Source organism: Aythya fuligula, chromosome 12, assembly GCF_009819795.1.
Source record: "Aythya fuligula isolate bAytFul2 chromosome 12, bAytFul2.pri, whole genome shotgun sequence".
NCBI classification, from domain to species: Eukaryota; Metazoa; Chordata; class Aves; order Anseriformes; family Anatidae; genus Aythya; species Aythya fuligula.
In genome coordinates, this window is record NC_045570.1 from 20397115 (window position 1) to 20417765 (window position 20651).

The 20651-nt window shown below is 54.2% G+C and overlaps 2 protein-coding genes across 5 annotated transcripts; one reads left to right on the top strand and one right to left on the bottom strand.

Moving 5' to 3' along the window:
- Positions 1–1250: 1250 nt before the first annotated feature.
- On the bottom strand, positions 1251–8507 carry TERF2 (telomeric repeat binding factor 2). Of its 4 annotated transcripts, none has more exons than XM_032195870.1 (10): positions 8386–8507; positions 7811–7906; positions 7533–7663; positions 7166–7252; positions 6679–6825; positions 5932–6305; positions 5341–5589; positions 3847–3932; positions 3097–3149; positions 1251–2242 (listed from the first exon to the last, which is right to left on the bottom strand). In XM_032195870.1, the coding sequence occupies exons 1-10, from the start codon at positions 8483–8485 to the stop codon at positions 2084–2086; spliced, it is 1482 nt and encodes a 493-aa protein (XP_032051761.1). In that variant the 5' UTR covers positions 8486–8507; the 3' UTR covers positions 1251–2083. The 4 variants fall into 4 exon arrangements, with proteins under 4 accessions (XP_032051761.1, XP_032051760.1, XP_032051763.1 ...); XM_032195869.1 differs by having other exon boundaries at positions 5362–5745; XM_032195872.1 differs by lacking the exon at positions 8386–8507 and adding an exon at positions 8275–8334 and having other exon boundaries at positions 5341–5745.
- A 1609-nt stretch (positions 8508–10116) lies between these two features.
- Positions 10117–19832, top strand: LOC116494122 (cytochrome b5). The gene is made up of 5 exons (XM_032195832.1): positions 10117–10269; positions 15455–15583; positions 16101–16127; positions 17884–17915; positions 18878–19832. The coding sequence occupies exons 1-5, from the start codon at positions 10117–10119 to the stop codon at positions 18966–18968; spliced, it is 432 nt and encodes a 143-aa protein (XP_032051723.1). The 3' UTR covers positions 18969–19832.
- Positions 19833–20651: the final 819 nt, after the last annotated feature.

Genomic DNA, 20651 nt, shown 5'->3' on the forward strand with positions numbered 1-20651 from the left:
TCACCTGGCAGCAGCACGGAGCAGGCTCCGCTCCTCGAGGTGCTCCCCGTGCACGGCGGGGTCAGGCTGCTGCTTCCACGCCGGAGCTCACCCGGCTGAACCCTCCTGCTGAGGATGAGGGATGCTGCGAGGATGCACCACGGTCACCAGCAGCAGCTCCTGGCACATGGCGCTGCTCCTCCTGTCCCCAGCCAGCCTCGCACCTCTTGCAGAGCCCCAGTCCTTGTGGGCGAGGTGCTTCAGCACAAACGATTCACTCCAAGGAGCACCCAGAGCCCTGCGCAGCTGAGCAGGGCACGCTGCTCCCCCACTGCTCTCCTCTGGCACTCCGGGTGTTTGCCTGGGGCAGGAGCCCAGAGCAGGGGAGGGGAGAGGACATGGAGAAAATGCTCTGCCCCCGCCTTGTCTTCTTCCTCCTGGGCACGCTGGAAGCTCTTCCTCACACTGGCGATTCCTCACCCAGTGCTCAATTCCTCACCCAGTCCTCGTTTCTTCTCACCAAGCCTGGAGTGAGCCCTACAAGGATCTGCAGGAGCGGCAGGGCAGGGAAACGCACAGCCACCACCAGCTGACGGGGGAAGCTCGTGCCAGCAGCTGCCGAAGGGCAGGGACAAGCAGGTGTTTCCAAACAGAAACCTACCCAGCACCAGCCCCAAAGGAACATGGCCACGAAGCCACCCGCAGCTCAGTCCGTGCTGATTTTGTATCTCTGCAGAGCCAACCTCGTAGCTGCCGCAGGTTCCATCTGCCACACTGGCACACGGCCACCATCCCTGTGGCACCTCACAAGTCCGTGCAGAGCTGCTGGGCTTTCAGGCAGCAGAGCTGCCCGCACCTCAGCTGGCAGTGCAGGAAAAAGCTCCAGCGCTACGAGAAAACAGCACAGGGTAATCAGAAGAATAACAAGAAGAGTGAGAAGCTTCCCCGGGCTTCCCCAACTCTTCTGGAGCTGCCGTTTCACTGAGGCTTCACCCGGAGCCAGCAGGGGTTGCTTTTAGGACACGCCTGCCCCTCTGCCCTTTGACTTCAAGGGAAGCTCAGCCCAGGTGATGCTTCATGTCCCTGCCTCACTTTGCACCCTCAGGGCATCTCTGTTCCACCCCACACAGCTGCTGGTGCTCCACTCGCAGGAAGCAGACTGGGAACCCCCCACTTCTGGGGCTGCGCACACCCAGGGCCCAGCGAGCAGCCGGTGCCCCAAACCGCCCCGCTCCCCTCGGGGCAGCACAAGCTCACACAGTGCGACTCCGGTACTCAACAGGAAAGGAACTTTATTTTACAGAAGACCATTCAGACCTGGACTCCAGCCCAGGGCCCTGACGGCAAGGAACAGCGCTCAGAGCTCACGTGCGTGCAGGAACCGCACACGGAGGATGTTACCAGGAAGGAGACACGCCGGTAAGAGAGGATCTAGGTCATTAAACACTGGCCTGTTTTACATGGAAAAAATCAACATTTAAAGTACTGTAAAAGATGTCGTTAACGCCTCAGGAAGCAGAGAGATTCTCGCTTGCAGACTAGACATTTACAAAGCAAAGAGCTGTGTGAGTAGAACAGTAACTCACCTTGCCTACAGCTCCCCAGCCCAGAAGCTTTGGGGCTGTGCTGCCTCTCCCACAAGGGAGAGACGAAAACAAAATTCCAACAGTTAGACAAATTACAACACTAATAGCCACTGATAAAATTCTCCTGTCACTTGACAGTATCTGAACAGAGAACTCCTTTCAGCAGCCCATCAGGCTGGTACTCATTCTGCAAAGGCTGCAGCTGTCAGGTGAAGGAAGTCCCGACACAGGCCATGTCCCAGCACCCACAGTCAAGCTGTGCAGGTTCTACCAGCCGCAGAAGACCTAAACCTGCTACCTACAACTCAAGAAACAAGACTCTTCGGTTCTTGCCACACATGGTTCTATCTGCTGCAGCAGTCTCTGGTACCAAAAGCCAAAATCCCAAAGCTGCTGTGCATCAGGAAGAGCACTGCAGCCTCACTGCTGCTATTGCTCTGGTCAATCTTTCAAAGCAAAACAAAACCAAAAAAAAAACCAAAACCAGTTCTGCACTGAAGATCCCGTGGCCCCCAGCTTCAGAGCATCCCCAGCCTTTTCATGGTCCGCCAGCGATCCTTGATCATCACCGACGTGCGGTTCTGGAAGGGGTATTTCTGGCAGATGGACTTCCACCTCCCTTCTCCGTACTTCTTCACTCCAGCTTTGATCCACTCACTTTCCTGCGCCGTCCATTTCTACAAAAGAGCAGGCAAGCAGCATTCTGTGAGTGACATGCAGCTGCAGGAAGGAGCTGCATTTTGCTGGGACTTCACTGAATTTCCTTCCTAGGGGTTAGCTGTGCCTCATCACCTGTGCTAGGGACATGGAAGAAGGGCAGAGCTGTTCTGACAGCACATGCAACACCCAAAAATTGCCTCATTGCAGATGTGCTCTCATTTCTAGCTGAGAATCACCGAGCTCCAGCACAAGCTCAATAGCTGTGCTTCCCAAACCTACTGCTGATCACACAATCGAGGAATGACTCCCTCACAGCAGCATGGATTTAGTGCTAGAACTGCAAGTTCGGCTCTGCAGGTCCCCTGGTTTCTGTATGGGAGGCAAATCAAGACCTGCAGAAAGCAGTCACGGGGAACGAGGCGCTGCACTGCGTGAGGCAGCACAGCAGCCAGCTGACATCACCTCCAGGTAAGGCCTGGAAGCTCCTGGAAGGTGACAGCAGGCACAGCGAGCCTACTTCTGAGGGGCACACGGGAAGGAAAAGGGACTTTGCTCCAACACCCGATGCCTGGCACGTGGGAGGCACACAGCTCTAGCCAGCTACCAAACCAGGCTGCTTTAGCACTGAAACTCAAACCAGCTTGAGGGACGTGAAGATCTGCACAAGGCTGACAGAGCCCAGGCACTGCAGCACCAGCCTCAGCACGAATCTGGGCTTGGTTTGAAGCAGGACAGCAGCTTGCCCTGCTGCGCTGAACTGCACCAGAGCCCCCTCACCAACACGCAGTGCAGATCACTGACAGTTTGCTCCTCTGTCAAGACACGTTCTCTTTTCAGACCTTACAGGAAGGATTTAAGGGCTCCACATTACCTGTTTCTTGGAACCATTGACTCCAGAGTTGTGGCCATTTTGCTCAAGTTGTGCTGGAAAACAGGACAGGAGGGTTACATTTCACAACAGCTCAGGGCACAGACGCTCCCAGGAGACTGCCTTTGGCTTAACTGCTGAACTCTGCAGTTAGCCTACAATAAGAGCGTCCCATGACAGGCAATAAAAACAAATTCCTTTGTCCCTCACTTCTCTGCAGCCCATTTCAAGCCCCAGTTGCTTTATGGGAAGCCTCCCAGTAAGATCTGCTTTGTTTTGAACTAGCCAATATGTCAAGAACAGGGGCAACCATCCAGGATGCAGCCACGCCATATGCTGAGGCTGGAATTAGGCGGCCTGGAACCAAGCCCACCCCTTCTCACCAGCAGTGCCAGCTGAACTGTGCATCTATGAGGAAAGGTAACTGGACTGGAAAACCAATCTGGCTGATAGAGGTAAACTTAACCCTTACTTCATGGCAGTAAAAGCACGAACAGGGAAGAAGCTGTACTGCCAGTATTTACACCCTATAGTTTAAGCATTATTAGTCTGAAACCTGAATGCGTTCCTGGCACTCATTTCAGGTAAGAGGTGCAGAAACCCAGTGCCTCAGCGTTGGCTATCTGGCCATTTTGTTGGGCTCCTACAATTTCTGGTTTCAAAACCCACACGGAGGGTAGCACAGCCCCACCAACACGCCACAAAGCCAGGATTAGCCTCAATTAGCACCTGTGACAGCAGCTCTGTACCTACCCGCATCTGAGAAGAGCTCGTCCTCATCACTCCAGCTGTCCTTTTGTTCTTCAGCGTATAAACTGCTCCACTTTCCTTCGCCGGACCTGAAAGCAGGCAAGCATTTACGTCAGCTACCAACCAGAAGCAGTTTGGGGGCGGGGTGCAGGGCCAGCAGCAGCACAGCAGGCAAGCTCGCAGTCAGCATGCAGGGCAGAGAAGCGTCCCAGGAAGCAAGGAACAAGGCAGGCGCCCCCTCCACTCCCCTCGGCGTGGGGACGAGGTAGGAGCCCCTGCAGAAAGGCGGCGCGCGCCACACACCCAGCCACGAGCAGCAGCCTGTACTCTGTGACCAGCGTTTCCAAGAACAAGCGACCAGGTGTTGGCAAACACAGCAAGCAAGCTCACACCGCGCGGCCCAGGCCACCACCGACGGCTCAAAATAAAGACCTGTCCTAGGGAGCTGCAGGGTACCAAAACAAACCAACAAAACCCAGCCACAACAACAACAAAAAAAAAACACGGAGAGAGAAAGCACCGCCACTTGCAAGTCTTTGAAATGGGAAAGTGGAAATTCCCAGATGAGCCTAGACGTGGACGAGGTGCCTGTGGGGTCATCTCCTCTCAGGGACATCTCTGACAAGCTCAGTGCCGAGCAGCACAGGGCACGGGAGGTCTCACACTGCCACACCAGCGCGCGCCGCAGCTCTGCCTGCAGCCACTCCTCCCCTGTGCCTCAGAGCAGGGCAGCCCGCCTGCGAGGCCAAGCTCCACAGCACACCACGATCTGCACTGCTCTCCCTTCAAAGCCAAACCTCAGGTTCTGAACTCTTCATCCAGAAGACCAGGGGAAGGCGTTTCTCCTTTCTGAGCACTTCCAGCTACCTCCACGCAAGCCTCCCAGCTTTGCTGCTGGGGATCCGAGCGTTACCGCTGCCTGCTGCGCACCCTGACTAGCCAGAGAACAGCAACGGGAGCAGGAAGCCCTGAGCCCTGCTACGCCTCTCCACAGCTTGCCAAGGGAAATACTCATTTTTTCCTGAAGTCTCTTAGCAGTATGAATTTCAGACCTCTGCCAGTAAGCGTACTTTGCTGTTTTCTGTAGGAAACCCTCATACAAATGAAAGCCCTCAAACACCCCTACCACCTACAGCACAGTCGCTTCAGCTACAAGCTAAGAGGAGAGCTGCAACGAGGGGGTTCTTATCCAGCAGAGCTTTCAGGAAAAAGAGCACGAGCTCAGCGCTGTGCTCTCGGGGGGGCGGTGACCCAGCTGTGCCTGCCGGGATTGCCACCAGCACTGACTGCACCAAGTGACTCGCTGCCTGCGAAGCTGGGGGAGTTTCTCACCTCCAGTACACAAACAAAGAGCCCTAAGGACAGCTTACTTCACCTAGCTCCACATACACTAGTGGGCAAGGATGGGCACTACGGGCATCCTGAATTAAAGGTTTTTGCCGTTCGCTTCACTAAAGGCAGCTGCAAGTCAGAATGCTGGGTGCAATTAGGCTATACCATAAGAGACGGGCTCCGTACTTGGCACTTTCGGTAGACTCATGCTGGTTGGGCAATTTCTGAGCGGATTTAGAGGCAGAAGATACAACTGGCTCCTGGGAAGAGTCTGGGCTTCCACTCGACTCGTTGCTGTGGCTGTCGTCATCCATGACAAGTTTACTTATGGTCAAGCGTTTGACCTTATGGGGAATCTCAGGAGGGTCTGAGATCTCAGAATCTTGATTTTCCTCTTCCTTCCGTCTCTTGTTTCTGTGGGATACAGAAGGAGACAGTTGCTTGGGGAAAGAAAAGTCTGTTTCATCCAGTTTGGTGAAGAGAGCATCTGCGTCCCGGGAGTCTGACAGGATCTTGAAAGCTTCTCTCAGAACAGAAATCCCATACGTGGTTACAGTTCCAGGTGGCTGCCTACAAAATAAACAGAACTGAGCAGCTTGTAGACGTCTCACCGCAACGGCTCCGACATCGCTGACGTCAGGCTTTTCTCCTCTGCTGTGACCCTCAACAACTCACCCAGACCCCAGGGTGCTAACGTCTGCTGAGGGCACTCCCAGCCCTCCCACTCACCAACACCCCCCAGATTTCTCTGCCCACCTTTCTGAGTCCCTGGAAGGCATTTCTGCAAGCTCTGGAGCTGCTGCCGCTGGCTGCTCGGATATTTCCATACGTTCTGAAACGTCTTCCAGGTTCTTAACCGCCGCTATTATGTGCTCAGGAGCTGCTGCAGGGCAACCGCTTGCTTCCATGGGCTCAAGAGCTCCTGCTGGGCCCTCTGCCCTCTCCGCAGGGCTGGGAGGTACCACCATGTCTTCTGCAGTTTCTGCAGGTTTTGGAGCTCCCGCCGGCTCCTGTTCCATTCCTACGGGCTTGGGAGCTGCTGCCTTGTCCTTGGCCCCACTCGCAGATCTAGGAGCTGCCAATGAGTGTTTTGGTTCTTCAGCACGTTCTGAATTCAAAGTCTTCATCATCTTCAACAGGGAAAAAGCAGGTAATCATTACAACAGTGACTCCCCACAGCACCATTCAGCTTTTACCTTCTCCCTAAGGCATTTTAAGCCGTTACTTGCAGCTAGGCACTAGGCACAGAGTTCACGTCTGCCAATTAGAGCCTGCAACGTGGTTTGAAAAACAAGCTCAGCTGTATAAACCTTGTAGGAACTGACAGCGTTCAGTACTTTGGGTTTAACCCATTGTTAACAAGTGTCTGAACTCTGCAACTCACGACTGCAGTGAAGGCAGGGACAGGCCCAGCCCCTGGATTTCCCTGTCCCACGGGAAAGGAAGCGTCAGCTCCCCCCGACCTCCCTCCCACGGCAGCGCCCCGCAGGAGCAGACACGCACCGTCACCAGCACCGGCTCCGAGCTGTCCACGTAGGTCTTCATGAACTGGAACATGTCCTGCTGGAAGTCCTTGTAGGAGAAGTCTCTGATCGTGGGATGAGCGTGGTTCTTCTCCCGGATGATGGCCTGCAACTCTGCCTTCTTTTTCTAGAGAAAAGGCAAGAACATTCTGCACAGTTACCAGGGGGGTAAATGAGAGCTTCGGGAGCTTGGCTCTGGGCAAAGATCAGAGCCCTTCGGCCACCCTGTGCGCCCCGCTCGTTTACACTGCCACGAGTCTGGGAACAGGCTGCAGGCCCAGGAGACCCAGCCTGAGGATTCACTTTTTGAGGACCCCTTCCATTTCATCCCCCCCCACTCTCATTTACCCCAGAGGCTGGCTTCTCAGGGAAGCCTTTTAGGCCTGCAACGGGAGTCAGAAGCCCCGTGACATCCCGTAGGACGTACCTGAGGTCCTCACCCACCTTACAGTCAGATGGGGGCTCACCTGGATCCTGGGATCCTTCCCCATGTGCCTCTTTAAAATTAATGAAGCTTTGTCAAACTCTCTGTTCCTGATGCAAATGATAACGGCCTGCGGAAGAAAAAGCATCAGTTTCTCTGTTACACTGCTTTAGCCATACAATTAACCAGTTTTAGGAAAACACATGTAATAATCAGCCAGGGCACGTGGGTCTTAGCTTAGTGCTGGCTCACGCGAAGAACCAAGCTCTGCCGTGACACCAGGACATGTCTGCAACCCACTCACTGCTACCCTGGTCCATTAGCGCTGCCAACTCCTACTGCCGTTTGTTTGAGAGCACAACTGAGCCAAGAGCGAGCAGAGAACCTATTAAACAAGCCAGAAGTCTTACAGCCTCCTTCAGCATTCTCTGGACAGGTTCCACCTTCTTCTCAGGGATGCTGAATTCTTTCTGAAACAGCTGCAGGATGCCCATTGCCGACTCCAGGGGAGTGAGATCCATCTCTCTGTCGAAGCTGCACTCTAGAGAAAAGGCACAGATTGTTGAATGGACACAGACGCGCTCAGTCTGAGCGACATCACAGCTACGGCAGAGGAGGGGAGGCTGCCGGGCTGCCAGAGGTGCTCCCAGGGGTGCTGCAGAGCCCGTCCTGGCGCCGAGCGACCCACCTAGGTTCTCGCCTTCCTCGATGCGGGACAGGAACTGCATCACACGCAGCAGCTGCACCACGGGCGGCTGCTTGTCCAGGGGCCGCACCAGCAGCGCTGGGGGGTGAGACAGGGGGCGGGGGGTCACTGGGGGGCTGTTACCGGGGGGGGGGGGGGCGGGGGTTACCGGAGGAAAGTTAACGGGGGGGGTGTTACCGCGAGGGGGGGTGTTACCGCGAGGTGTTACCGAGGAGACAGGTTACCGGGGGGGCTGTTATTGAGGTGGGGGGGGGCTGTTATCGGGGGGGTATTACCGGAGGAGAGTTAATGGGGGGGTGGAGGGGGGATTACCGGGAGGGGTGGTGTTACCGGGAGGTGTTAGCAGGGGAGGGGGGGGGGGGGGGTTACCGGTGTGTGTGCGTGTGTGTGTTACGGGGGGGGGGCGTTACCAGGGGGCGTTACCGGGGGATGACCGGAGCCGTTACCGGGGGCGGCTGCCGGGAGGTAGAACTGGGGCCGTTACCGGGCGGTGTGACCGGCAGCGTGGTCGCGGCCTGGCCTGGCCTCCCGCCGTCCCGCCCGCCGTCCCGGCGTACCTTGCATGACGTCGCGCAGTTGCCGGAAGTCGCGGTTCCTTCCGGCGCGGTAGGCCGCCACGGCCTGGTGGAAATAGAACTGCAGCACCCAGCGGTTCATCGCCTTCTCCCGCCGCCCGCCAGCGCCCCGCTCCCGCTCGCCCGCCATCGCGCCGGAAACGGACCGCGGACACACCGGAAATAACGACAGAGCCCCGCCGCTGCGCCTACAACTCCCGGCGTGCCTCGCGGCGTCCCCCCCCGCTGTGCCTATGACTCCCGGCGTGCCCCGCGGCACACCCCCATTCGCTGTGCCTACAACTCCCAGCGTGCCCCGCGGCCGCGCTGCCGCCCTCTGGCGGCCTCCCCCCGCTCCGGGGCCTCCGGGGGGGGCCGGGGCCTGGTCCAGGGCCTGGGCCTGGTCTGGGGCCTGTTCCGTCGTGGCTCGGGATGGAGGAGCCGTGCGGGTGCCGTGCCCATCGCGGGGTTGCTGTGTTTCTGTCACAGCACATAAGGGCGGGCAGCGAGGCCGGGAGTCCCGAGCCTCACCGTCCTCCCCGGCCCAAGGAGAGCCCAAGCAGGCCCAGCAGGAGCACGAGGTCGGTTCCCCGCACGGCACGGCCTCTGCTCTCCTGGCGAGAAATCTCTGTGGTTTCTGAGAAGTTTGGTGGCTGCTGTGCCCGTGACACACGCTGCCCCGTGAGATGCTTCCCGGAGTGAGCACAGAACTGCACAGAACTGCGGCCCCTTGTTGGGCTCTGAATCCTCTGCGAGGAATGGAAAGGAAACGGGGGCTGTGGGAGCAGGCGGTGGGCGAGGAATGTCCACCATCAGTTCCCCTTCAGGAAAAGGTTTGGTGTTGTGCGTGCCAAAAGAAACACCGGGCAGGAAGGCACAAATTACAGTCACGTTTGTGCTTTTTGGTCGTAGCTGGCTGATTTATGGCTTTCGATGAAGTGATTACGGATGAAAGAAAACATTTAATGGAACAGGGCCCACACGTTGCTGCGGTCTCGTGGCTCTGCCCTGCCCAAGTTACAGCGGAAAACAAAACAGGGAAAGGACAAGGGGCATCCTGGTCACCGCACACTCCCCTCTCCCGGGTCGCAGCGCGCCAGCTGGCTCCTGTTGGATGCTGGTGGTGAGGAGCAGCGCCTGGATCCTGCCCCTCGATGAATGCACACGGGCGGTGTTTGCTGCCACCACTGCTGTTTGTGCTGCTGAGCTGCCCGGGAAGCCTGCCCGCGGTCAGGGGGCCGCCGGGCTGTGTCTGAGCACGGGGCGCTGCGTGGGGCAGCCGCGGAGGAGCGGGAATGGAGCGTTTATCACAGCAGAAACGGGAGCTGGGGGGTAGGATACCGCGATTGCCTTGCACAATACGTGGAGAACCCCCCCAGCAGGGAAAGTGCAGAGGAAGGGGCACAAAAGCGTTTATTTGGGGTTTATTTGGCGTTTTTTGGGGGTTTTATCGAGTACAAACGCGCCGCGCGCCAGCTGCAGCGAGCAGCCCTGCCCTTACTCTGCCCTCACCCCGCCCGCCGCGCACGCCCTCACGCGTCCCGCCCCCTCCCTCTCGCCGCTCGCTATTGGCCCGCGCCTCTCCCCGCGCCCTTCCCATTGGTCGTTTCGTGTGCCTGGAGTCACCCCACCGCCTCGCCCGCTCGCTCCTCATTGGCCGGTCAGCCAACCGCGCGGCTACGGCGGCCGCGGCGGGCCGATCCCCCGCGCTGCGCGAAGCTGCCGGCGGCCAGCATGGAGGCCGGGAAGCGGGCGGAGGGCGGCGGCGAGGCGGCGGCGGCGGGGCCGGTGTTCACCCTGCAGGAGGTGGCGAAGCGAAACTGCAGCCGCGAGGCCTGGCTCGTCATCCACGGCCGCGTGTACGACGTCACCCGCTTCCTGGAGGAGGTGCGGGGCCGGGGCCGGGGCCTCAGGGAGCGGGGCCGGGGCCTGGCGGGGCTCTGAGGAGGCCGCCCCGGGGCCTGGCGGGGCCTGGAGGGGCCTGGCGGGGCCTGGAGGGGCCTGGCGGGGCCTGGCGGGGCCTGCGGGCTGCCAGCACGGCAGTGGGGGCGGACACAGCCGCTGCTGGGGGGCTGGCAGCCGGGTGGGGAAGGGGGGGGGTCCTGCTAGGCAGGACTCCAGCTTGGGCAGCAGCTAAACGCGGCTACAGGCACAGTGATCCCACTCGGATCCCTGGCCAGGGGTCTGCACAACACCAGGAGTTTCCCCCTGGTACGGGAGGGTTGCTCAGCAGCTGCCTGCCCCTTTATATGCACGCCCCCTCCGGTGCTTGGGTTCCCCAGCAGTAGCCCAAAGTGGACATCCAGCGCCTGCCAAATCCTTGAGAGCTGTGGGGACAGCCAGCTCTGCTTGAGTTTTTCAATATTTTGAAGAGCGTTTGCTGGTCCGCAAGCTTCCAAGAGCCTTCGTGCCTGCCTGCGTCTGACCGCCGAGCACAGGAACCCGGGGATGTCAAGGAGGCTGGCTGGAGCCTGTTTTAAAACAAAGAAATGGTGTTTGTTCACACAACGGGAGCAGCCCATCCTTGCCAAAGGATGTCGCAGATGCAAGAAGTTTAGGTAGAGTCAGAGGAAGACAGAAACGTGGAAAAGCAGCTCGCTGCCTGTTTCTAAATAACAAGGCACCTTGGGCTTAGGAGGAGCTTTAAGAAGTGCGTGCTTTGTCTCACCTTGCCTCAGTGTTCCGTTACAGCCACTGCTCATTGTTTTTCAGACTTAAGAGGCAGAAAAATCTTCAAAGCCTTTCTTCTTCACAAATCCCATTTCTGAGGTGTTTGCCCCCAGGCCCGTGGTGTGAATGACACCGTGTTTCCAAGCATGGCTGCCGCGTGCTGGTCCCAGCCTTCGCCTCGGCAGTGTCTGTGTAGGATGGCACCTGGGCAGCCCTTTATCCCATTTCTGGCTTTTTGGCATAAAGATTTACCTGGGTTAGGGAAGGGAAGCAGGAAGGCTGCGCTGGTAACTGGCAGCATGGCTAGCACAGCAGTCTGCTATGTGCACCCCTCGCCGACGTGGTGCAGTTTGTGAGCACAGATCAAGGCCTGATTTATCGGCAGAAATGTGCTTTATATCTGCTACCCCCCTGCAATCAGTGCGGTGACAGCAGAGCAATGTGTGGCTGATCAGAACCAGGAATGTTTGCCTTGTTTAAAGGTTACAGTTGCCTGATAAACCGTGCTGCCTTAGAGCTCTGAGTTGCCACCGCAGCTCTCAGGGTTTCAGTGGGGAGTATTTCCCCCTGGTCCCCTGTAGTCACTGAAGCAGCGTCTGGTTGTTGCCTTTCCTGGCCTTTGGCCATGGGTTATTTGAACAGGATTGCCGAATTCCACTGGAGCTGCCTCGGAGTGGCCGTGTTATCTCTAGGAAGCCTCGCTGCCGAATATTGCTGCGTGTCCCTGCGGGCTGGGAGCAGCAGGCAGCTGTTAGCCAGCTGCCCCAAAACCTGGGTGTTCCCTGAAATACAGGGGGGTTTAAACTGCCAGTGTGCAGTTGGCCATTTCCTGTGTGAGAGGCACCAAGTGAAGACGTTTGGCACATAGCAAAAGTCTCCGGAATTATGCGGGTGTGAACAGAACGGAGAATGCAGAGACAGCAACCAAAATCTCAGTGTTTGTGAGAGGTGGCGTGCTCCAGAGAGCCTGCAAGTGCCTGAAGGGAGGTGGGATTACCTGAAATCTGAGGCAGCCTTATAGGAATTGTTTCATTTTCTTCCAAATCTGGGTAACCAGACTGCTGGCATCCACATCATTGCTCCTGTTGGCAGCAGGCTAGGAAAGCAAGTGCAGACTTGCTGGAGCAAGAAGGGCTGGCTCGGCAGGGAGCTGTGAGTGATCAGCAAGGAACAGGAGGAAGGCAGTCAAGTCTCCCTGGCAGGTCTGTGAGGGCTGGTGCTGCTCACACGTGCCCTCAGCACATCGCTGCTACCAGCTGTGGCTTTCCACCTGTGCACCAGCTGTAGTGCTCTGATTTTCACCAGCTTTCCTGTGACAGAGGGATTTGATCCACCTCCGTACGCACAGAAGTGTTGGGATGTGTGTTGCTTCAGAACATCACTGGGTTGTGAGCCCACCACAACTTAGATGTGAGACTTTTCATCTGAGCTGAAAGTAAAGTGGGACAGACAGGGAGGTGTCAGATGGTCGCTCACACCAAGGAGGCAGCAAGGTTTTAAATTCTTACCTGCATGTTGCACCAGCAGGAGGAAAACAATATCAAATATCTCCCTTTGTCTTTCTGCGTTTAATTCCTGCGTGCTCGGGTGTGTCTGCAGCCAGAGCTCCGTGCGGGAGGAGGAGGAGGGATGGCAGAGACCTGGTTTTGCTCATGCTGACTTGCAGCGCTGCAGAGGAGCTCTCAGGGAAGCCCGTTCTGTGTCATCCAACGAGCCCTGAAGGACGTGTGCTGGATGAGCGCCGTGTGTCTGGGTGCTCGTCCTTGTCTGGTCCTGGTGCTGATGTCGAGGGGGATCCCTGCGGGCTGGCGCTCGGGCCCACCTCTCTGGTCCCTGTTTGCTCGTGTCCGTTCCTGTCCAGGAGGAGGAAGGCTTCACCTCAGCCCTTATTTCCTCTGGAAGTACATTTCGTTTTCGGAGCTCGCTGCGCTTCTCGCAGTTCTCATGTTTTTCTGCAGGAGCTGTGGCTTTTGGAAGCTTTGTGGCAGGGTGAATGACTTCTTGTGGAACCAGACTATTTATACATGTGCGCGGGTACGGCAAGGTAGGAGCTGTCTGGCTGCAGCTGTGGCTGTCTAGACTAAAGAGTCCTTTCAGAAACACGACGTCCCACAAGCTTTTTGATATTTTTTTTATTATTTTTTTCTTTTGGCTTGGAGATTACAATTAAGGATGATCGTACACGAGTAAGTAATTCTTACTTCTGGGTTTAGCAAAGCTTCAGAGCAAACACATAAAGAGCAGTAAAATTTCACATTCTTCTCTCTTGTACTTTGCTGTTTTTCTCATCCCTTGGGCGTGCAGTGAGTGGCTGCCCCTGGAAGCCGAGAGCCGCTCCGTGTGCCCTGTTACTGCAGGGTTTTGTCGGCCCTTTGAGGATGGCTGGGTAGGAAGTCAAGGTTATCTCTTCAAAATCTGAGTTCTGACGTTTTTCCACGTGAAATGAGATTTCTGAGGAGCCGTCCCTAAGGACTTCCTGTAGAGGGCTTAAAGTAAATGGTCAGCCCTTCTTCCCCTGATTTCTGTAGATCTTTGTGAGCGTGCTTATAAAGTAGCTGAAGATTGAATTACTGCCTGTGTCTGTTGCACAGAACAAGTACAGCACCCTCCTGCTGCAGCCAGGCCCCAAAGCGTGAGCCGAGGGGTGGCGAGGTGAGCTGGGGGGGGGTGCTGCTGCCTGCGGGAACAGGGACAGGCACCCGCGGCTGTAGGGAGCTCGTTGGTGGCTGCCAGCAGGACATCGCCTCCTCTCCTCTTCTGCCGGGTTGGATTCTGTCGGGGCAGTCCCTGCCTGACTCCCTCGGAGATCAAAGCAGCCCTAGCAGGAGAAGAGGCAGCAGAGCGGAGCCTGGCTTGGGGTCACTGCGAAGGCGACCTCACAACGGGAGTGCTACCCTGCTGCCTGCTGGGCTGAGACTTTGCCCTTCGTGGCTGCTGGGAAAGTGCCGCCTCGAAGATGTTGCACGCCTGGACAGTGCAGGGGCTTACTCAGAATGAAGAGCTGTGATGTGGGCTTGCAGAGCTGGCAGCACCTCCCTGCAGGACACAGCCGGGCTGCTTTGGTGTCCGCACGAGGAGGTTTGGTGTGAGGGTGAGAGCCCAGTGAGAATATTTTGACTTTTGGCAGCAAAAACAAACGAGCTGGAGGAAGAGGGGCGATGACAACCGGTCTGTGTCTGTGGGAAGGAGAGGATATTACAGAGAAAGACGGGTGCTTCAGTCCTTTGATCTGAGATGTAGCCTGACATCTCTTCTCCAGTCCCAGGCTTGTAGCTGTCAGAGGAATCTCGTGCAGCAGTGAGCACGTCCCCTCTGCTCGAGCAGCGAGTCTCGTGCTTGCTGCCTGCTGCCCTGCAGAACGGGGCTGGTCCCGGTGTGTGCTCCGCAGCCTGATCGCTTTATTGGTTTAACTGGATTAGCTGGGAGCTCAAACTGAACTGTTTGTTCCCATACACACCGTAAAGAGATTGCACTTTGCTGGCCTCGTGATCAGTGCCTCCTATTGCCAGGCTGTTCCGGGAATCCTGGTATTGACATGCTAGGGGAGAGCCCGGCCCGTGAAGGAGCAGAGAACTGCTCCAGGTATTTTGGGGAACTGCAAGGCTGCTCGGGCTGCCCGTGGCCGTCTGCTCCCCACAGCAACACCGGTGTCAGTGGGGAGCGACTTCTGTTGTTAACACTTTGGGATTCCTGAAAGCAGAACGTGATGTCGAGCAGCAGCGTGTTCTGTTGGTTCTTTTGTGCTTTCTCCTGTGGTTGTTGAGTGGTTGTAGCTCCACCAGCACTGGGCTCTATCCAGCATTCATTATGGTTGTGGCTTCTTAGGCCACTAGGAAACGTGATGTGCTTCTGCTTTGTGCTTCTCCACTCCTCGTAGTACAGCTGTGTGCAGAGAGAGGCTGTCTGCCAAATACTGCTGGGTTTTGCAGTATCTGAAGAAGCAGAACATCATTTCTTCTGCTGGTCTCGATGAAGGCAGCGTTCTCTCATGCTTTGCTGGCAGTGGGGTTGTCACACAGGAGGGGCTCCTCTGCAAGTGAGTCTGATTTGTGCAGTGAAGCCCATGAAAAGCCACGTGAGGATACACCTCCTGTGTTATTTTCTTGCCCAAATCAGTTGCAGAATCAAGAAAAGATGGCTTGGCTGTGTGGTTCAAAGCTGGGCTTCCATTTATAAGTTGGGTTTTGCCTTGTTGGAAGGATTTCTGTTTTATGCAAGGCGTTTCCCAGGCTGTGCAGCACACACCACTTTCTGTGCCCTGAAGGAGGGAGGTTGGGCAGTTGGGTCTCTGGTAGCTCTGACTGATCATCCTGAGACATCCATAACGCCTGCAAAGGGCTCGAAGGGCTGCCCAGGCTCTTTGGAACCCATCTGCTCACTCACCTGAAGTCTTCTCTTGCAGCACCCAGGTGGAGAAGAGGTCCTGCTCGAGCAAGCTGGTAAAGATGCCACGGAGAGCTTTGAAGACGTCGGGCATTCCACGGACGCCCGGGAGATGCTCAAGCAGTACTACATCGGGGAGGTCCACCCGGTAAGGCCCCGCTGGGTGGGACAGCCCTGTCAGACATGGGATGGGGTGGACAAATCACGATTCTCCTTTTTGCAACCCAGTAAACGCACACCAAGATCCGTTTTTACCCAGTCTCTGTATCGGCCAGGATTTCTAATGAGGAAAGAAGGCCTCTGCTGAGGAAACAAAACCAGCTCGGTCTTCTCTTTCCACCATTTAGAACAGATTTCTCCCTACGGTTAAATCCATGGCACTTAAGGCAGCTCATCTAACCCATGCCTTCCTTAGCTGGTGAGACCACAACTTCCCCTTGCCTTAAGATTTAGAACTCAGGAGGGGGAGAGATCACAGGGGCACAGCACACACCGGGTTCCTGCCTGCTGCAAAGTCGGTGCTTTTTGGTGTTTTAAGTCCGCCTGCTTTGAAAATGAGTCCAGGCAATTGGCCGTGTGGTGAGGACTGTGTACAGAACAATTCCCGCATAATGACTTTGGGTTTCGCTTATCTTTTTCTTTCTTCTTTTTTTTCCCCTTGACAGCATGATCGTAAAAAGGAAGGTTCTAAGGTAAGCTGTTAGTGTTTTACTATCCCATTTCATTTAATGCTGAGGAAACTATTTTATGTTCACAAAACGAACAAAGAAGTCTTCAAACACCTTTTATTTTGCTTTCTTTTTTTCCTTATGGAGCTTGTGGCTTTATGTTTACAGAGTCCATAAGGAATAGATCTCCTAGGCAAATTATTCCTTTTTTATTTTTATTTTTTCTTGTTGTTGTTCAGAAGCTTGGCAGGCACCTCGGTGAAATTTGAAGTGTTTTTTTGTGCCCTCTCTTCCCCGACATCAGCGATGCTATTTCTACACCGCAAGCCACAGAGCGTTTTTTGCAGTACTTGCTGTGTCCTGGTCACTGAACTGTTCGTGTTGTTCCGTCCGAGCCAGCAGACAGCCACCACGGGGCTGGCTGCAGAACAAGAATTCTCTGTTAACTGCCCTAGAAATCAGCGGTGTTGGTTAAAAGTCAGGTACTCCTGGATTAGAACGGGACCCAGGGTTGCAGAAATGCCTTTGAAACGGATGGGGAGAGGGAAATGGTAATAAATAGAATGCAGTTTGAGAGGTAAACATGTGCCTTGCAACTGGCTTCTCTTCTTGCCTGGCTCGAAGGCTTGGACCAGGCACAGCTCTGCCTTCAACAGCGCTTTCATTTAGCTGTCGCTCGAAGCAGGGCCACTCGCAGAGCACCGGGAATCAATAAGGAAGCTGTCAACAGAGAGCAGTAACTGAAGCCCTTGGGAGTGTTTGCTTGTTATAGCCAGCCATAGAAAGAGCCACTTGGGATAGATAAAGGCAAATCTTAGTTATAAAGTGGGGCTGCGTGATTCTGCGTACATTCACCTTCAAATGTATTGTTCAGTGTGTAAAGTTCAGTGGTTTATGTACAGCTGAGGTTTTTCTAGTGTGCAACATCTGTTTTTAAGCTAGTCTGAAATATAAAGTCAGCAGCAAGAGATAGACATCAGTAATGTGGATCCCCCTATTTATTTATTTATTTATTTATTTATTTAAAGTAGTGACGTTATACTCTTAGAATTCAGCCTAGAGGATAAGTGTCAATGTTTAACAGCCACTGAAGGTACTGTGGCAGAAAAGAAAGTGCTAAGATGCCCAAGGAGTGGAGGTAATACTGTTTAGGAGGGGCAGGAAAGGTGACTTTTTTGGCTGATAGATACTGCAGAGCAGCAACAGTGATTGAGGAAGAGGCTGCAGAGTTGATAAAAATTAAATAAGAATTTCAGTTGGTTGGGAAACGTACTTAAATGCTCCGAGTTCTATGAAAAATTAAATACGAAAGTTTGGAAGCAGGTTGTAGGCAAAGGAAGAATTGAAAACCATGAACCTTCACGGTTTTATGCTTCGGTGGCCAGGCAGTAGAACAGCAAATGGGGATGTGGACAGAAGGCTTTGGGGAAGTGATCATGGGGAAACAATTATCTGCCTCAGATCATCAGTCGTCGTCCGTATCGTATGAAATGGACGGACCAGTTTGCAAGGCGATGAGCAAGACCATATTTTGAGAGAGGTTAAAGTGCCAGTGTGAAGGTGGGAGGGATTGGGCTGATGAAATAATGTGGAGGTTCAGAGGAAGGCAAACGCCCCCAGAAACAGCCGTGCCCGTGATGGAGAGGATGTTTGGGAAAGGAGGGGGAGTGTTGTTTTTCCTCTGTTTGTAAGCACATGTCCGGTCTTGCAGTCTCCTTTATTAGCACCACATGTGTGATGGTTCTTTTTTGCCCTGCTAACTCCCTCTTTCTTCTTTCAGGATCAAAATGTGACATCCTCCGGCCAAGCCAGGTATCGTACAAAGTAATCGTAACAATAAATAAATAAAGTAAGAGGTTGAGGGGCTGGGAGTCTCCGTTCACAGAACTGCAGACCAACACTAATGGGCAGGAAAAAACCCCGCAGGCTGTTCCTGCGCTGTGCTGCCGGCAAGCAGGTGCTCCAAAAGAAGCTGCCCAACTGCATCGCACCGAGTCAGCTGCCAGGGCGTGCACCTCCCTCGGTGGAGGCAGTGAGAGGTCCCCAGCTCCTCGCAGGGCAGAGCAGGCGTCCTGGTGCAGTGCAGCTCGAATCCTCTGGCCCACGTGTTCGTATTACACAACGCTGGCTGCGCTCCCTTTTCACTGCAGTGGTTATTTGGGTGGTCGCTGCAGGCCAGGCATGATGCAACGCAGCCATGTGTGGGTTTTCGGAAGGTCTTACCGCGACCAGCACAGCTTAGTTGAAAATGCAGCAGTGCTCACAACCAGAAGAGGGTCCTGGTCTTTCACAGCCGATGCAGAAGTCTTTAGCTTTTAATTTATTTGTTGCTAAGGAGGCTGCTGAAGGTGAGCCTGTGGCCTCAGGTTTATGCGCGAGGATGATTTATTGTGGGATAGCTGTAGCAATTTCCATGCTTGAGTCAACGCAGCTGTTTGTATAGCACAAATTACAGTCTGGCTTATTTAAGAAAAGAAAAAACAACAACAGAAAACCCCAATTGGTTTCTGTATGTGCCAGGCTGGAAAGTTCAGCAACCCAGCTGCTATTTTATAAGCAACCAAGCCATCCTTGCAGTCACAGGGGCCTCTCGCAGGGAACAGGAGAGCACTGAGCACAGGACTGTGCTCTGCGAGCTGGTGGGAGATGGGGGAAAACAGACATGTAGCGAGTGTCGAACATCTCAAATGATTTATTAACTTGATACTTTCTTCTCTTTTATGTTGTCCGTGGGTGGTGTCTTTTTTTTTGTTGTTGTTTTCCCCTCCACATAGCTTCTGGTCAACATGGCTAATCCCCATCTTCGGAGCACTGGTCATAGGTTTGATGTATCGCTATTACATGCTGGAAGGGAGATCGTCGTGAGCTCACCTTGCTGGGACCTCAGAAAGCCTGAAAGAGCATGTGTGAGAGAGAGTGCATGCATGCAGCACGCGGGATTCCAGTTCCCTCCGCCTTTCATGCCTCGCTTTTAGCTTTGGGTTTGTCAAGTGGTGTTGATATCCATGGGACCAAGCTGATACCAAACCGTCTGCCCGAACTTGGGGACCCGCGGCCCTTCCATGACTTCCTCTGGCTGGGGCAGGGCAGGCCCAGCATCCTGTTATTCTGTTACGTGTGTGTGGTCTCCCCAGCGTGTGCGTGCTTGTGCTCTCTCTCTCTCTCTCTCTCTCTCTCTCGCTCTCTGAAGTAAATCGCAGATAACCTTTTTCTTTCGATGCCTTTTTGTTAAGCCAGACAACGTGAAACAGCTGCTAGTGAGCCTGTGGATTTGCCTCAGTACTTCACGTAGCATTGTCAGAAATAAACTGCGAGTTGTCTACAGTCCTTTCCAGAAAAGATTTTGAGAGATTCGGTTCCACTGTAACTTTCCAAGTGCATGCAGGCTACACTAATTGGAACAGCAGGAAATTGTTAGCTTTGCTACCTCTTTCTGTCTGTTTTTAACGGTTAAACAAATATAAGTATTTTAAAAGTGATTCTGTTCATTTTGTAATGTTTGTACTTGTCCCTTTAACATGTATATTCTGTGAAACAATTTTTGCCTTGGATTCTGGTTTGTCTGGGTGCTTTTGTGCTGCGTGTGGCAACACCAGAAATGGGAACTGACATGTGGCTTCTTGAAAGGGAGATTTTTTTTCTCCCTGGGGTCTTGATCCAACACATGTGTTGGATACAAAACTCATTCTTACTGCCTGTGAATTTGCACCAGATGGGGAAAAAAAAAAACAAAAACAAAACAAAAGAAATAAATCCTGCCTCTTCTTCCTAAATAAAAAGCGAAAAGAAATCCAGTTGGGATTTGTGCATAGTGCTGTTTTTGTCTTCGAATAGGGGAGGACGATTCTCCTTCTCTTTTTGTGCGTCCTGCAGCCAGCCTCCAGCAGCACGCAGGAGAGGTCAGGTACGCCTCGTGTGTTGTGAGGCACGGATGTCTGCAGCTCTTCCAGCACGCTGCTCTGTGGTTTCAGGATCTGCTAACAAAAGGAAACTCATCCTGTGGTGTCCGATACCCTGCAGTGGTCTGACGCCGGTTCCTAGTCCAAAGCATATCGGCTTTCTGAACTGCAGCAAAAGGGAAGCAATGTGCTGCGGTCCCGGCTGTGAAAACCTCCTGTCGGTTGTGGTTTTCTTGCTTCTCTCTTTCATGAAATTGCCGTGCTCCTTGGAAGGCTGCTCAGAAGAGTTTCTCACTTGGAGTTACACTCCACCTTTTAAAAATGGCCTGATGTCTGTTTATTCTATCCTAATGAGAGCAGAGCAAGAATATAAATTTGAGCCAAGGAAAAAACAGTGGGAAAGGTCTGATAAATTCCATTTAGGTATATTTTTAAAGGATAAAGGTGACAGGCCACATAGTCGTACAGGTCTTAAAGCAAGCAGTGGGGCAGTCAATCAAAGTCTATGGAAAATAGATCTCAACAGCCTAACGTGAGATTTTTATATCCAAGATCAGTTGAGCTGCTTGGGTTTTTGGAAGGCTTTGGAATTGATCCCGCAAGGTCTGTTGCTTGATTTAACAGAATTAACACAAAGAAAGACATGAGG

What these genes read in the sequence shown, in the direction of transcription:
- TERF2 (XM_032195869.1), bottom strand. Translation starts at nt 8,485, where the DNA reads ATGAACCGCTGGGTGCTGCAGTTCTATTTCCACCAGGCCGTGGCGGCC. An exon ending in AGAGAATGCTGAAGGAGGCT is followed by an intron (nt 7,253 to 7,532) that starts GTAAGACTTCTG and finishes TTTCTTCCGCAG; the next exon opens with GCCGTTATCATTTGCATCAG. An exon ending in TCAATGGTTCCAAGAAACAG is followed by an intron (nt 2,243 to 3,096) that starts GTAATGTGGAGC and finishes GCTCTTTTGTAG; the next exon opens with AAATGGACGGCGCAGGAAAG.
- LOC116494122 (XM_032195832.1), top strand. Translation starts at nt 10,117, where the DNA reads ATGGAGGCCGGGAAGCGGGCGGAGGGCGGCGGCGAGGCGGCGGCGGCG. An exon ending in TCACCCGCTTCCTGGAGGAG is followed by an intron (nt 10,270 to 15,454) that starts GTGCGGGGCCGG and finishes CTTCTCTTGCAG; the next exon opens with CACCCAGGTGGAGAAGAGGT. An exon ending in ACATCGGGGAGGTCCACCCG is followed by an intron (nt 15,584 to 16,100) that starts GTAAGGCCCCGC and finishes TCCCCTTGACAG; the next exon opens with CATGATCGTAAAAAGGAAGG.